Source organism: Aspergillus melleus, assembly GCF_016097325.1.
Source record: "Aspergillus melleus strain CBS 546.65 chromosome Unknown contig5, whole genome shotgun sequence".
In the NCBI taxonomy this organism is placed as follows: domain Eukaryota; kingdom Fungi; phylum Ascomycota; class Eurotiomycetes; order Eurotiales; family Aspergillaceae; genus Aspergillus; species Aspergillus melleus.
In genome coordinates, this window is record NW_025763374.1 from 262,916 (window position 1) to 277,003 (window position 14,088).

Consider the following 14,088-nt stretch of genomic DNA (forward strand, 5'->3'; position numbering starts at 1 on the left):
AAAATCATCAAACGAAATTAATGCTTTTCAATACCTATTAAGTCCATCCAAAGTTCAAAGTCCAATCTATAATCCTACCCAGCCAGTAAGCGTAAGCAATAAACAAGGTAGACACAAGACAAAAGACCAAACTACCCACTGCGTAGAAGAAAACGAAAGAGAAAATACATGAATCCAGTCTATCTCACCTGGCGAGTTCAAACCGTCATTCAATCTGTTGTTCAACATAAGGTAGTCACTAGCACTAGCACCGATCATCGCCGAACGTCATTTCATCGTCATAAGGGTCGCAGAGTGGAGGTCAAACGGGCGCAGCCAAACCACGTGGTTCTGATGACTGAGGGTCCATCATTGCTCTGATGGATCAATCAGATCGATCAGAGCAACCGCAGGGGTGGAAGGGCGTCACGAAGGCGAAGAAAGAAACAGGAATGGTCTATTATGATAGTCGCCGATGTTCGCCGAAGGGAGAAGAAAAAGGAAACGGGCGGAATGAAAATAAGAGAAAAAAAGGAAAAGAAAATGATCAGCTGCTGCATGGTCATGTTCCATCACTCGTTCAACGTATCCGATCCAACCCAATCCAGTCTTCCAGCCAAAACCACCCCTGTATCAAAAAAATAAGGAGACTTCGAAATCCTCCGCCGGAAAACTGATACCATCGCCCGGTCGAAATTCCACTATCATATCCTGTCCCTCTGGTATCTCGCGAACAACGGTATCGTCGATCATGATGCGCAGGCCGGACTTGTTCACGCGGAGAAGACGGTTGATGCGCTCGGGGGAGGTATCGCGGACTTTAGAGAGCTGACTTTTCAAATTCGACACCGTCCGTTCCATCAGGTATAACGCGCGATAGTATTCGTCGGTCTGCCCGTCGACTCGGCATAAGACGTAGAAGCATGCAACTACGAAGAAAGACGACAGTCAGATTATGCCCATTATGCTGGACAGCGGGATTTCAAGGGGTACTTACTCGCTTTCGTGTGGTTACTAGCTCGACTCCGAATCGGTACGCTCTCGAGCGTCCCTCCGGGGTCATTGGCGGGTGTTTGCATGTTCGAGCGTACTGCCGGGATAGGCGACTGATAGGCACTGTACGCTTCCGAGTCGCCCTGATCCTGCAGCATCTCCATCCATTCGTTGTCGGTATTCATCTCCGATGGCAGTTCGCTCTGCGTGGCAGACCGTGCAGGCGGTCGTGGACTCGATGTGCCGCTCGACAACTCGACCGGAAACTGATCCGGATCATCTTGCTCATTGCCACGCAGCGAGAGCACGCTCGTCGGCTGCGAGGACGAAAAGACCTTGCGCAGGTCAAACAGCTCCTGGTACAGGTCTTCTCCGTTCGAGAAACTGTGCGCTCGACGAGGCACTCGGCTGCTGCTGGGCTCGGCGTCCACCGATTCCAACAGCTGCTCCGACGCCCGCGAGGACAGCGGGACGCGCACCCGCTTCTTCTTCCCCGGGGCTTTTGTGTTATAGAACTCGGCCTCGGCGATCTTCTCCTCCATCTTTCGGATCGCCCGTCGCAGATGAATCGTGTCGTTCGAGAGCTTGCGCTCGGCGCCGTGGTCACGGAAGACCTTCACCTTACAGTAGCAGATCTCCGCACTGCCCGGGGCACCAGGCTGCTGAAGCAAGCCCTGCGAGACCAGCTCGGTCTTGGCACACAGCCGCAGAGGCGCACCTTTGACGCCTTTTGAGAGACTGAAATCCGTGGAGAGACAGTTGAAGGCAACGTGCATCTCGCAGCCGACGCGAACAGCATGCGGATCGACTGTCCACTCCACGCAAAAGCCGTCAAAGGAGGTGCTCTGCAGCTCGACGTGGGCGGCGCCCTCTTCGCGGAACCCATCGTTACGCACATTGACAAATTCCACCGCGGAAAGCTTCCCGTCTCGTTTACGTGCTTCGTTCAAACCCCGACCGTCTCGCCAGAGTCGCCACGACCCGACCGGATCCTCTCGCTGGGCCGCGTTGTCGAATGAGATGCGAATGTACGTGCGGTATCGAGCAGGTTGGACGCGGAATGATGGCGGTCTCGTATCCGTGACGGATATCAGGTACGGCTGACATCGATTCAGGTAGGTGACGGGTATCTCCCGCGACTGGTTGAATGTTGCCGTGGGCGCATGAAGAGTCACTCGGTATCGCAGTGCTGCTGACTCTGGAGATCTATGCTGCTGGTTAAAGATACCATCGGTGTCATGGGGAAGGGGCCCATGTAATGGTCCATGATTCGAAGCAATGTCTGTCGAGTCAGAGGCTGCTATCATCAAGGAATCCAATTGGGCAGGAGCCCCCAGGAACGGGTCTGACCTACCTTGTTGAAGATGATTGCCCTGGGACAATAGACCTAGGGAGTCGTATTCTGAGTGACGTCGAAGAAAGGGTTCGGGGGAATCGGTGAGTTCAGATAAAAGGGGGTTAATGCTGTGCAGAGGGTTAGGGTAACGAGAGTCATGCGTGGGATCGCTAATTGATGCCCCCTCCGCCTGATGGGGATCGAAGTTGGATAGCCGATTCCAGAACCCCGGAGTGGTCGGAGCATTGCAGTCGTGAGCTGGAGTGTGCAAGTCACCAGCAGGGCCATGCAATACGGTGCACATGCGACTGCCCAGGACGGAGCAGGAGCAATTCTGTCGGGTGATGGGCGAGAGAAAGTTGACGGGGCTGTGGTCCACCGACATACTCTCCGTCTTGGGCACGTGGTCGGCGGCATCAGCATCCTGAGGCAGCGCGTCCTGAGGCACCCCATGGTCGGCAGGGTCCCCCAAGGGAGTCTGTGGCGAATAAGATCGGCTGGCTATACTCCCAAACTGTCTCTGGAAGTCCCGAATGAACGATTCGTCTGGTTTCTGGGATGTTCTCCTTGAAGGAGACGGGGAAAAGTCAGTGCGTCTTGTGCCATGAAAAACAGGGATATGCATTCCCAGGAGGAATTGTGCGAGGTCAATTTACCTTTTTCCGAACATATTGGGTCGATCTACCAGGGTTAGGAGGGACAATTGACATCCACAAGCTTTTGAGACGTTGCGGACTGTTTTATTTTCTTTTCTTCTTTTTTTATGCCTCTTCTGGATCCTGGATGGACCAATCTGGGGTTTACCACCGGTGGGAAGATTTAAGATAGGACTGTTAAGGTAACTGTCTCAGGAAAAGCCCGAGTCAGGTGATGACGGCGGCCACAGGGCAACCCAAACAAAGCCCTTGGGCCGGGGAGTGAATTGAGCTTATGCTAATGATAGGGGAAAGGAGGAGAGGGAGTTTGAAGACGGAGCCCTTTGGCTGCGCAAGCAAAGTCACACCTTCCTCGTGGGAATCGCAAGTGAAGGGAGAATACAAACGGGCCTAAGTGATAGGCCAATGCCATTCACTGACTACCTAGTCGATGGTCAAGGCCGAGCCCGGTGGTGAATTAAATAATGACGATGCTGTATAGACAGCTGCGTGCACCAACGAAGGCGTGCGACGGAGGCGGACGATTCCAGAAAGATCTTCGCGGATCTATGCGCAGTGCCGGACTTGTGGTAACTTTGCCAGCGTCGAAAGTATAAGGTATCTCGACGAGAAGCTTCACAGACTTGACGATTGAGGCTTGCGGGGAGTGACTTGGACCACGGAACATCGTTAAGCCACGACGATAAACTCATCGCCAGAAGTCCTCTGGCAGTGGGAATAATACCTCAGGCCGGCCACTTTGATCGAAGGTGCTGGAGAGTGCCACGCACTGTTCGTTGCCGCCACACGGTCAGTCGCCGCCAGAACGTCCCGCTAGTCCTCTTTCGGTAGGTCTGGATGACGATCGAGTAATGCCACGCAGATCCTGATTGGGCCGGCATCTCAAGCCGCCACGCAGCAGAGAGCGGGCCTCAGGCTAAACCCCAGGCTAAACCCGGAATGGACGCTTCTCTATGTTTCGACGACATCTTCATCCGCCCAGCATTGTGGGCAGGTCTCCATATGATCCCCTGGCGACCGCTGGTTCTGACATCTTGGAGTCCCCTATCCCCTCCATCCCAGTCGTTCCAACTTATATGCCCGTCCATATAGCAGAGCGGCATCTTGTCTCGCGATAGACAGGGTTGGTATCCGCTTATAGTAAGAGGGGGATGCACTACCGGAGCGAATTCACACAATCCTCCTTTTTCCGGTGGGTAAATGGGAAATCAATTTTCGCATGCTGATGTCGATATTCCAGGTGGTTATCTCTTACTAATGGATGCGGTGAGGTGGTATTTATGATCCTACCATTCTGCATCGTGTGAGTTGATGGGATGAGTTCCGAAAGTCCCGTGCCTCTCTTGCCTTAGACTTGGGCTTTGGCCTTGTGTCCTGAGGCCACCTTCTGGACCTTCCACCTTGACTCTGTCCACCGTCATCGTCCTAAACTCCTTTCACGATTCCGCAGCAACCATCATCCAACCACTTCATCTCATCTGTCTTCAGTCAGATCTCGATCTACAATCTCTGAAAACCGTGATCGGCATTCAGCACGCTGTATATCTCTATCTACGACACCGTGACCCAAAGGATAGCTACTGTCATCGCCCATACAAAAGGACATGATACCACGAAGTTCAAGGGCGAGCGATCCGCCCAGTATCTTTTTCGACTCCCTGATCTACTTTGTCTCTGAATTCGCTCAGTCAGAATCACCGATCGGCATCTTCATGTGTCCAGGACACAACGACTGACGAGAAACCCTCGCGCTGTTCCGATCGGCTCGACCTCGTTACATCGCCAGAGAGCGCGTCAACTACCGCGCGTGAGACGATATCTGCTATCATCTCTTGTTGACATCACCCAACCAGATTCCCCTCCAGCAGAATCGTGCCGTTGAAGTTCCGCTCGCGCCGCTGCCGTTAGAAACCTCTGTAGTCAATAATCGCCAGTCACTTCACGCCGTTTAGCGGATTCCCGATCGCCGACCGTAGGTATTTGATGCCTTCCACAGCAACACACCGTCCAGCCGATTCATCGACTCGCGACCGACCTCACACTCTATGCTTCTGCCGGACGTATATTCACCTATCGATGATGCAATGCGCCTAGAATACAGGACACGATCCCTCGAGCCAGCCTCACACGATCTTCGCCGGTTGACGGGTCGAGGCAGAAAGTATACTCAATCGCAGAATACCACAAAGAATATGATTTTTGGGGCAATTGGAGTACCAGCTCGTTGGAGAGAGAGAGATCGAGTGCGCGGCATCTACGTTCCGTCTCCGCCATCCCCAGCCCTAACTCTCGCTCTGCCGGGTTTACACTTTGCTTTGCATTTCAAACTCGCGGACTACGCACTCGCTGATCCATGGCCTTCGGACAACCTCCCCGACAGACTCAGGTAGGGTATGTGGTGGTCGCGAGGCAGTGCGGATGGGATATATTCTCCGAAACTGGAAGATGACCCGGTTGGTGGATCTCACAGAGACGATCGCATACTTCGTAAGATTGGGAGTCGCGGGGCGATGGTTCTGCTTCTGGTTCGAGCTCGGACAACGGGTAACTTAATCTCTGTTCCGTGGTCGTGGTTTGAGATTGGAGGAGGAATCCCGAGCGAGGACCGAGGTAAGTACGGAGTAGGTCGTAAGTACAAATATTTCTTCATCGAATGAGACGTGGCGAATGAAGAAGAAATCAGCCAGAAAAGAAAAAAAAAATTAAAATAAAAAAAAAAGAAGCAAAATCAATTTTCTTTAGAAAGCGTACCAAAAGATCGTACCCGCGCTGTGTCGATGGATATATAACTTCAATATATGTATCCAACAGTAAACCCCTACTGCCAAATATACTACAGAGGACACCATACGTAGTAGCCAACAAGCTCATCCATTGAAGAGAAATCCCGTCAATACTATCAATATTTCTTACATTAATATGTAGCATCCACGAGCATGTGAACGGAGTGCCGGTTTGGACCGTTGCCCTTGGATGAATTTTAGTAACAAAGCATGATTGAGAGCTGAGCGATCGACAACCACCCCTGCATACTCAGGCCAAACAAATGACAGCCTGGAAAAGTTGGCGCCGACCAAGGAAAACGAATGCCTTAGACTCCAGGCAGACAACTGTCTATTATCTGATTGGCGGGTCGCATGCCGGAAGTGGAGGCCTGAGGCCATCGTACTGACTAGCGGGTTCCGTGGATTTGCAGCAGATTTGGGTCAGTTTTGAGTAAGACAATTTGTTTTGTTATTCGCTTTCGGGGTTTGCAGTGATTTTCTTCCCTCGACACGGTGTAGACGGGCTTATTTCCACAGCCCATTGATTTTCACCTGGGGAAAATATCTACTTGGTCCCTTACCGAGCTGGGTAAAGTAGAAGGCCCACGGATAAAACTCGGCTTCTGGAATAACCCCAGACAGTCGATTTCATCATGATTAATTAATCTGCTTCCTCTGAATTTCGGTGTTTCATCAAATACATCTCTTTCATTAAAACGCTGACAATAAATCAATAAATTGACTGAGCATATCCTCGTGAGCCCTTGAATGTCCCGTGACTTCCCGATATCTATGCCTATCCAAGTCCCTAGGTGATCAGCAGCAACCAGGATCAATCGCACATGCAAGTCGCACGAGCTCCCCAATACAACTGTTCAATATAGATGGGTCGACGACCGGTGGCTTTGTTTGTGGCACGGTACAACCAATGTTTGTTTGTCTGATCGGGGTATGATGTCACCATCCCTGACTGGCTTCTATTCTGGCCGGGGCGACGAAAACGGGCGACTGGTGGTACAGTCCATCCTTTCGTTTGCGGGGTCGAGACAAAGAATCAGAAAGTCAATACTGTGCACACCGAATGTCGAGTCCTGGAGGTACCGAGTATCGAAGCGGTTGGAAAGCCAACATGACCGGTGCTCAGATGGATGCCCCTTTAGGGAGGTCAATATTCCCAAGCCTCGAACCAAAGGCATAGCTAACATCCTAGGGGTGATTGATAGCAGCAACTCCACTCGACCTGTTACCTGTTTCACAATCCCCCCCGGAATTCAGCCCATTGGCCGGGCCAGACAGCCTGAAGAGGACTGACGTGTTGATGCTCGTCCCGGTTGGTCTGAGCTAGGGTTCTGGATGTCGACCCGGCCAATCATGGTGACCAGACGGGCATGATCTGCCCGTTGCGAAAGCCTGGAATTGCTGGTCAATCTGGTCTATCGCTCCATCTGCTCAAGTCGGGTTCGCATCCCGTCAGATACAACGGTCTGGTCGCGGCCATGTCCCCCTTCATAAAGACTGGCGCCCGCTTTTTGCCCCCGTCACGGCCCCTGTCGCGCGAGGTACATGACCTTGCTGTTGTTTGTTGCGCTTCGTATATAACAAGGATGTCTCCCAACAGTGTCTGGGTGCTTGGTCTACTCTACTGCGTATCCACTCAATAGCCCGACTTGGTATGTTTGCTCTCGTGGCCCCGGGGTATTCATGCACCTGCTAAGAAATCTATCATAAAATCCAGCCGTGCCTCGATCACTGTCGCCTCGACATCTTTTCCGCGAAATGCCCCATCTGGTCCCCTCCTTTCTTTACGATCAACCATGTCCGCCCAAATAATCCACCCTCCTACCGAGAGCTTCCCTTTTCCCGACACCGCAACCTCCAGCTCCTTTGCCTCGTTACCGACCGTTGCGCTGACCCCGGGTTTCTTCTCGCTTCCCTCGCTAGCAAACGAGCCGTGGCCACCGTCAAACTGCCCCCCGACGCCTCCTGCCCTGCCTTCATGGGCTGTCAAACCCGACCCTGACCAGCAGCAACTCTGCATCGACCCGGCTCTCCAACCCGATCATCATTATCATCAGCAGAAGCAGTCCCAAAGATCCCAACGATCTAGAAAATCCTCCACCCCCTCGTCCTCCTCCGACATCCCAACCACCAACAACACAAAACGCGAGCAATTCCTCGCCCGCAACCGCCTCGCCGCAAGCAAATGCCGCCAAAAGAAGCGCAAACACAACAAAGAACTAGAAAGCCAATACGAAGCCGTCGCGCAGCGCAAGAAACAGCTCCAGACAGAAGCAGACCATCTGCGGAGCCAGGTGCTCCAGCTCAAAGACGAATTGCTGCGCCATTCGCAGTGCAACGACGACTCGATCAAGGGGCATTTGGCGAAGATGGTGAATCAGGTCACCAGGAAGAGTTCGACGTTTATTGACGTGAATAGTCTTTTGACGACGGATGCGGAGGGGAGTTCGGAGGTGAGGGGGGGTAGTAGTGGGGATGGTAGTTCTGCTGATACTCCTCATACTACCCCTCCTACTGTTGTTGGGGGTGCTGGTATCACGGCGGATAGTCCGCTGCTGCAGGAAGTTCTGGAGAGAGAGCGTCGACAGTCCGGACGATGGGCCTTTCCTATTAGCTATACGGGCAGTGGACCTGGTCACAGAACGGAGGTGGATTTTGATGATTTGATTAATTTTGGTTGAGGCTGTTCTGATTCTACTCTGCGTGTTGTTTTTGGAGTTTAGCTCGGAGTCTCCTGTCTATGAGTTATTATTTGCAAGGGTTCCACGGGGTTGTTTCCTGTTATGCTTTCTTATATTTCTTTTTGTATTTTCCCCCTTGTTCTTTCGGACCACCCACGACTGTACACGAAGTGAACGTGAGCGCTTGAATCTTAGCTTTTACGATTTCGTCATTGACTGATTCAATCATATCTGTTCCTGTCTATTTCAGACGAGCTTCCGCACCCCATGTATAATGTACACCTGGCTTGATTGGCCGGGTGAGGTGAATTGTACATAAACCACCATTGCCTGGCCATGGTATTCTACATCCCGAAATGTGGTTTGGCCTATTAGCTGTCAGAAACAAGTATTTTCCAACGTAGTATGATAGTAACTATATAATGTGTCCGAGTCAGCAGAATTAAGTGACACGTAAGCAGGGGAAGCGTAACAATACAACTTACACCTTAGGCATCCATAATGCCCAATGCAGAACTAATGCAGAGCGGAGAGTGCGCTACCCAATCAAACAGATAGCATCATTGAAGAATTCCTCTCCATGTGTTGTGAGTTGAGTTTGTGAATAGCCTCAGCGTTTCCACTTCCGGTAGGAAACTTTCAGTTTAGATCCATTTGACGAAATCAGGTTCGAGGAGTTAGAGTTTGATGAACGAGTACCTTACTTCCGGTCGTAAAGTACTTAATGCTCCGGTGGTACCTATCTCTCAACATGTCCGAAAGGTTGTATTAAGTACAGATGAGAGGAAGGGCCAACTTACGGCACAAGGAAGTGATATCCGGGGAGAAGGGGAGAGATGTCCAGGTATCCAGGCAGTCATGCCTGTTTTGGTATAGGCATAAGCATGTGACTGCATCAGCCCGCGCTGCCCCCAACTCCGTAGACTAGATGTCGTCTCGACCTGACCTGGCCCGACCCTTCCATTTGCACAACACCATTACTTCCTACACAGGAGGCTGGAAGAGCCTGCCTCGGCAGATTCACCTATGTAGGGGAGTGCCAGACACTCGCGCAACTTCATTGCTGACTGAAGTCAATTCAACTACCATTGTTTACTTTCTCGGTCCTGGCATCTGCCACTGGGTTCAATTCCCAAGTGACATCAAATTTGCTCACAGACCCAACGTCATCCATCACTTATATCCTCAGGACCGAGAAGGAATACTTGAATTGAGATTATCCCCTAACACTACTAATAATCCGGACAAGCCTAGGAAGATGCACGCCGTCGACGATGAGTGTCCGAACCAACCGGCAAAGTTTTACAAAGTTGGCACAACCACCACCACCACAGAACTCTTGAATTTTGGAACAAGCATAAAACACGAAGACGGGCCGAGATCAAACGCACAGCCAACTCCTTCCAATTAATTCCGTCGTTGTTGTCTTGATCGTGGAACTCGAAAAGAGCCCGGGTCGGTTTGCGGAGCGGCAGCCGAACGCGGGCGAATGTTGGCTCAATCCTGGTCGCGACAAGGCGACTCGATTGCTGAACTTTGAAACTTATCTCTGACGGACGAGCTTGGATGAAAAGGTCGAAAATGTGGAGCCAATGACTAGTCTGGGACTGGAAGATGAACAAGAAATACTTGCAAGATGCAAAAGCTATCGATATTCATCGTCACGGTTCGGATACATTCTCTTTCCATTTGAGCTGTCTTTTAGACATCTAGGACTTCGGCACTAATGTTGATTTCCATCCCTTAGACAATACGACTGGCCAGCCTGCGTACCAGTGAGCCGAAACCAATTTCAATGCATCTTCGCTATTAGCCATTCCATACGACCCATCTGCCCGATACAAAAGCGTCCCGGATAGCGTCGAAGCCTGGAGCCGCGTAATCGAGGACAGAACATTTCAACAAGCCCAACGCCTTTCAGCTTTACAGAATTAAGTCTGGAGAGGTTCATCGAAGTTACATTGCTCACTGGGTGTCTCTTTCATTATTGGTTCGTCATGAACAAAGAGAAAGCCTTCCATACCATTTCGACAATGACAACTTACCCCTACACCCAAACATTGCTCCGCGTCTGTGGCATCAAATCCAGCAACTGATATGTCATGCGCACGACAGTGAAAATATCCGCCGACCTTTCGTCCAAAATATATTCAATCCTCATTTGGCCCTCCTGTTGCACCCGCGACGTTGATCCTAGGCAGTTCCACAGCTCCAGGATTGGCTCCAACATGTCCATCAGCCGATGTGCGGCAATGTCACCGCTACTGCAGAAGCGTAGGACGGTGAGGCACGTATGGACGTGGGCGGGAAGATCGGTAAAGCTACCGCTGCTGTCTGTAAAGTATTTCCGACAAATCCCGAGTAGCAGCACGATACACACGTCGAAGACGGCACATCTAGCATCAATGTTAGGCTTCGGTATCACTCACTATCCCCCGAGCAAGGCATGTTCAAGGTAGTCACGCACACAACCAGCCAGCACCGCGTCATTATCACTTCTTGGCTGTATAGCAGCGAGGCGATCCGAGCAAGCTGGATAGAGAAGGCTGTGTAGGTCTCACACATGTGCTTGGGCACTTGGTTGAAAAGACTCCCCAGCAGGTGGACGCTTGGTTGCGGACTAGGCCCCCCTGTGCAATTTTGGAACCCTTCCAATAGCCGACAGTACAGCTGCAACCGGGAGTCTATATACATCATATGCATCAGGTACAAGGCTTTCTCTTGAGTCAACGTCCGGTCCACACTGCTGAGTGCTGCGAGATGCAGCTCTGGTGGCAGAGCTTGATGCCATTGGTCCAGTTGCCCGGCTAGCCTATCTGCGTGGATCCAAAAGCTGGAGTCCTGACATTCGGCCATCTCGGCTAGGATCTCCGAGGCCACGAGGACTAGCCTTGTCATATAAGATTGGATGAGCATTGTTAGTAAAGCCTCGCTGTTGGAGTCTATATCCAAAGCCACTGTGCAGTGCACCTGACCTCGAGTCAGCGTGGGTATCTTATGTCAATTATTCAACGTCCAGAATGCTAACCAAATCTGTTTCGTTCTTTCTCAAACAGTTCCGGTATCCTAGCGAGAATGAAAGCCACCTAACCGTCATTAGTATCAGCAGCAGGCACCACTCCTGTTAGCGTACCCTTCAAGGAATATCAATGTTTGCAATGTCCGTCGGTATTCGTCGTCACTGATGACATCGGAAGTAGCGCTCTGTAATCTGGCGTCCATATCCACTCTCGCCAGGTTCAACGCAGACACTGAGAGTATTTAGACTCGGGTATTCACCAGCCAAGAAGCTTACTTATCAACAGTCTCGCATTGGAGCTCTTATCCATGATACAGCTCATACAGAGCAAAACAAAAATCCGCATTCCCTGGATATGACTCGCCTCGAACGCCTCATTTAGACTGGCAGAGGCGAGGTAGAAGAACGCCGCCCGCGCTTCATCACAAATCTCATCGATCTTATAATGGCAACCGATCGCAGCACATGCGGCAACCTCGCAGACGTCCTGTGCCGTCGCATCATTGGTGTGAAACACTTTGTCGAGTAGCTGGCCCGACTTTCTCTCTGTCGTCACATAAAACAAGGTCGCCGCACACTGGAAGAACGCCGCAACCGCGCGTCGCGTAGTCGCCTCGTCAGGGAGTCGATCGCGCCTGTTCTCCCAAGGCCGCCCGTACTGGATCTGTCTACCCAACGGACCGACCAACGGATGAGAAGCGGTGGCAGCGTAGAAAAGACGCTGTAAGTCTTGATCGTCGGGGGGCGTGCTCTGCTGGGTGCTCTGTTGCGTGCTCTGCTGCGTACTCCGGTAAGTCCGGGATGAAGAACTTCCAGATTCCACTTCATTGTTATTGTTTCTTGGAGTCTGATCCTCACGTTGACTTTGACTTTGATCCTCCTGGCTCGGAGCCTGAACGAAAGAGACTGCCGTCCCGTCAGGCCGGAGCAAACCCCGTTGCTGAACGATTTGTTCGAGATAGGCGTTTCGTTGCTCGAGGGCTTTGACTCGTGCTTTCCAATCTTCCTTTTTCCGTCCGTCAACGCCGGAGTATTTGCATTCGATGTTGAGCCCCTGACAACTTTCGCAGGGCCTTAAACCATCGCACTAACCGAGGTACCAACTTGTTAGAGAAGTTCTGACATTCCCTCAGATCAAACGAGATAAATATAAGGAATAGAATACCCGTTTTCGCAGCTCCCGACATTTCTCGCACGCCCTTGCGACCTTTGATGTTTTCTTCAGGCTCCTAGGTGGTGGGAGTGGTAGGCCACGCTTCTGGGCGAGAGGATGTAGTCTCTCCATCATATCTCATGGTTGTATGGGTTGATGCGATGAGAATCAAAAACATCATTTATCAAGGTGGGGCACCGTTAGTGGTTGCAGGTGACCTGACCTCTTGAAAGTGGGTCCCGCGAACTGAAAACGCTTATTAAGCAGGTTTGGTCACATGACGCTCGCACCACTAAATTTTTTCTTTTCAATTCACACGACCTCTTTCAATACAATACAGTTTTTTGACTTATTTAATTTATTGAATGAATACTATATAACTAATATAGAAGTATTTACTAAGTACTTAATAATTGTTTAGTATGCAAAGTACTTGTAGGGTATTTATTAGGGATTACGTAGGGTAATTATTAGAGTAGGGTTATTAGGGATTAGGGTCCTTTAGAAAATATTATATATATATATATTTTAAGTAGTTATCAAGTATTTGTTAAGTAGCTAATAAGTAGCTTTTAAGTACTTAGATATATTATTAGTATCATTAAGTACTTATAGGCTGCGGCAGCACCGGATGGATCGTACAATAATATCATATCGTATTGTATCGCAGCCGACATTGATATAATTATAATATTTAGATTTTTTGTCCAATACAATTACAATATTCAATTTAAATTGCTGAATAATTGTTCGATATCTATTTGATAATAAATTTTATAAACAATCCAAGACTTCTAATCTGAACAAATTGACATAAATTATGCATTTTTCACAATATTTTTAGAATATTCAATATATAATTGATCTCATATTTATTGATGTGAATTTGTGTTTTACAATCTTTTTTGTTAATTAATATATTTTGTTATTTTTTATTGCAATAACAAATATTCAATTGTTTAAAATTATATTACAAATTATCAAATTCAAATTTGTTTACTTGTTTTGATTTTTTTCAAATTCTTTTCAATTGTTTCTGCGTGTATTCTTCAATTAATATTTCAAAAAATAAAAGATCATTATCATTATTTTTTTGAACTTTAATAATATTATAAAACCACTTGTGCCGTGATTGTTTGTTTTGAATTGTAACAAATATAAAATTTGTTTATTTAATTGCATAATCATTATTTAAATTATTATATAAATTATTTGATATATCTTCAATTTAATAGCTTTTTTTTCATCATTATTGATCGATTCAATATCATTAAACAATAAAATTGATTTTCATATTTAATCGAATATAACAATTTCATTATTAAAAAAATATTTTTTGATCATTTCAAATTCGATTTGTTAAAACTTGAATTTTAATGCAAACAAATGAAACATTAAAAATTAAATTATTTTAAATTTTAATTGTTTTCAACAATAATAACAAACATCACAAACACAACTAAAAAATCGTTCAACATCAATATCATT

The 14,088-nt window shown here is 48.9% G+C and overlaps 4 protein-coding genes across 4 annotated transcripts; 1 reads left to right on the top strand and 3 right to left on the bottom strand.

The window, feature by feature from the left end:
- Window positions 1-612: 612 nt before the first annotated feature.
- Window positions 613-2,978, bottom strand: LDX57_008639 (uncharacterized protein; the record flags this gene model as incomplete). The annotated part of the gene is made up of 3 exons (XM_046090361.1): window positions 613-908; window positions 977-2,874; window positions 2,965-2,978. The coding sequence occupies 3 exons, from the start codon at window positions 2,976-2,978 to the stop codon at window positions 613-615; spliced, it is 2,208 nt and encodes a 735-aa protein (XP_045946335.1).
- A 4,565-nt stretch (window positions 2,979-7,543) lies between these two features.
- Window positions 7,544-8,428, top strand: LDX57_008640 (bZIP transcription factor; the record flags this gene model as incomplete). The annotated part of the gene is made up of 1 exon (XM_046090362.1): window positions 7,544-8,428. The coding sequence occupies one exon, from the start codon at window positions 7,544-7,546 to the stop codon at window positions 8,426-8,428; it is 885 nt and encodes a 294-aa protein (XP_045946336.1).
- A 2,047-nt stretch (window positions 8,429-10,475) lies between these two features.
- On the bottom strand, window positions 10,476-11,344 carry LDX57_008641 (fungal specific transcription factor domain-containing protein; the record flags this gene model as incomplete). Its single annotated transcript, XM_046090363.1, has 2 exons — window positions 10,476-10,824; window positions 10,896-11,344. The coding sequence occupies 2 exons, from the start codon at window positions 11,342-11,344 to the stop codon at window positions 10,476-10,478; spliced, it is 798 nt and encodes a 265-aa protein (XP_045946337.1).
- A 186-nt stretch (window positions 11,345-11,530) lies between these two features.
- On the bottom strand, window positions 11,531-12,735 carry LDX57_008642 (Zn(II)2Cys6 transcription factor domain-containing protein; the record flags this gene model as incomplete). Its single annotated transcript, XM_046090364.1, has 3 exons — window positions 11,531-11,679; window positions 11,724-12,534; window positions 12,613-12,735. 3 exons carry the CDS (start codon window positions 12,733-12,735, stop codon window positions 11,531-11,533), a joined length of 1,083 nt encoding a protein of 360 aa, XP_045946338.1.
- Between the last annotated feature and the right edge of the window lie 1,353 nt (window positions 12,736-14,088).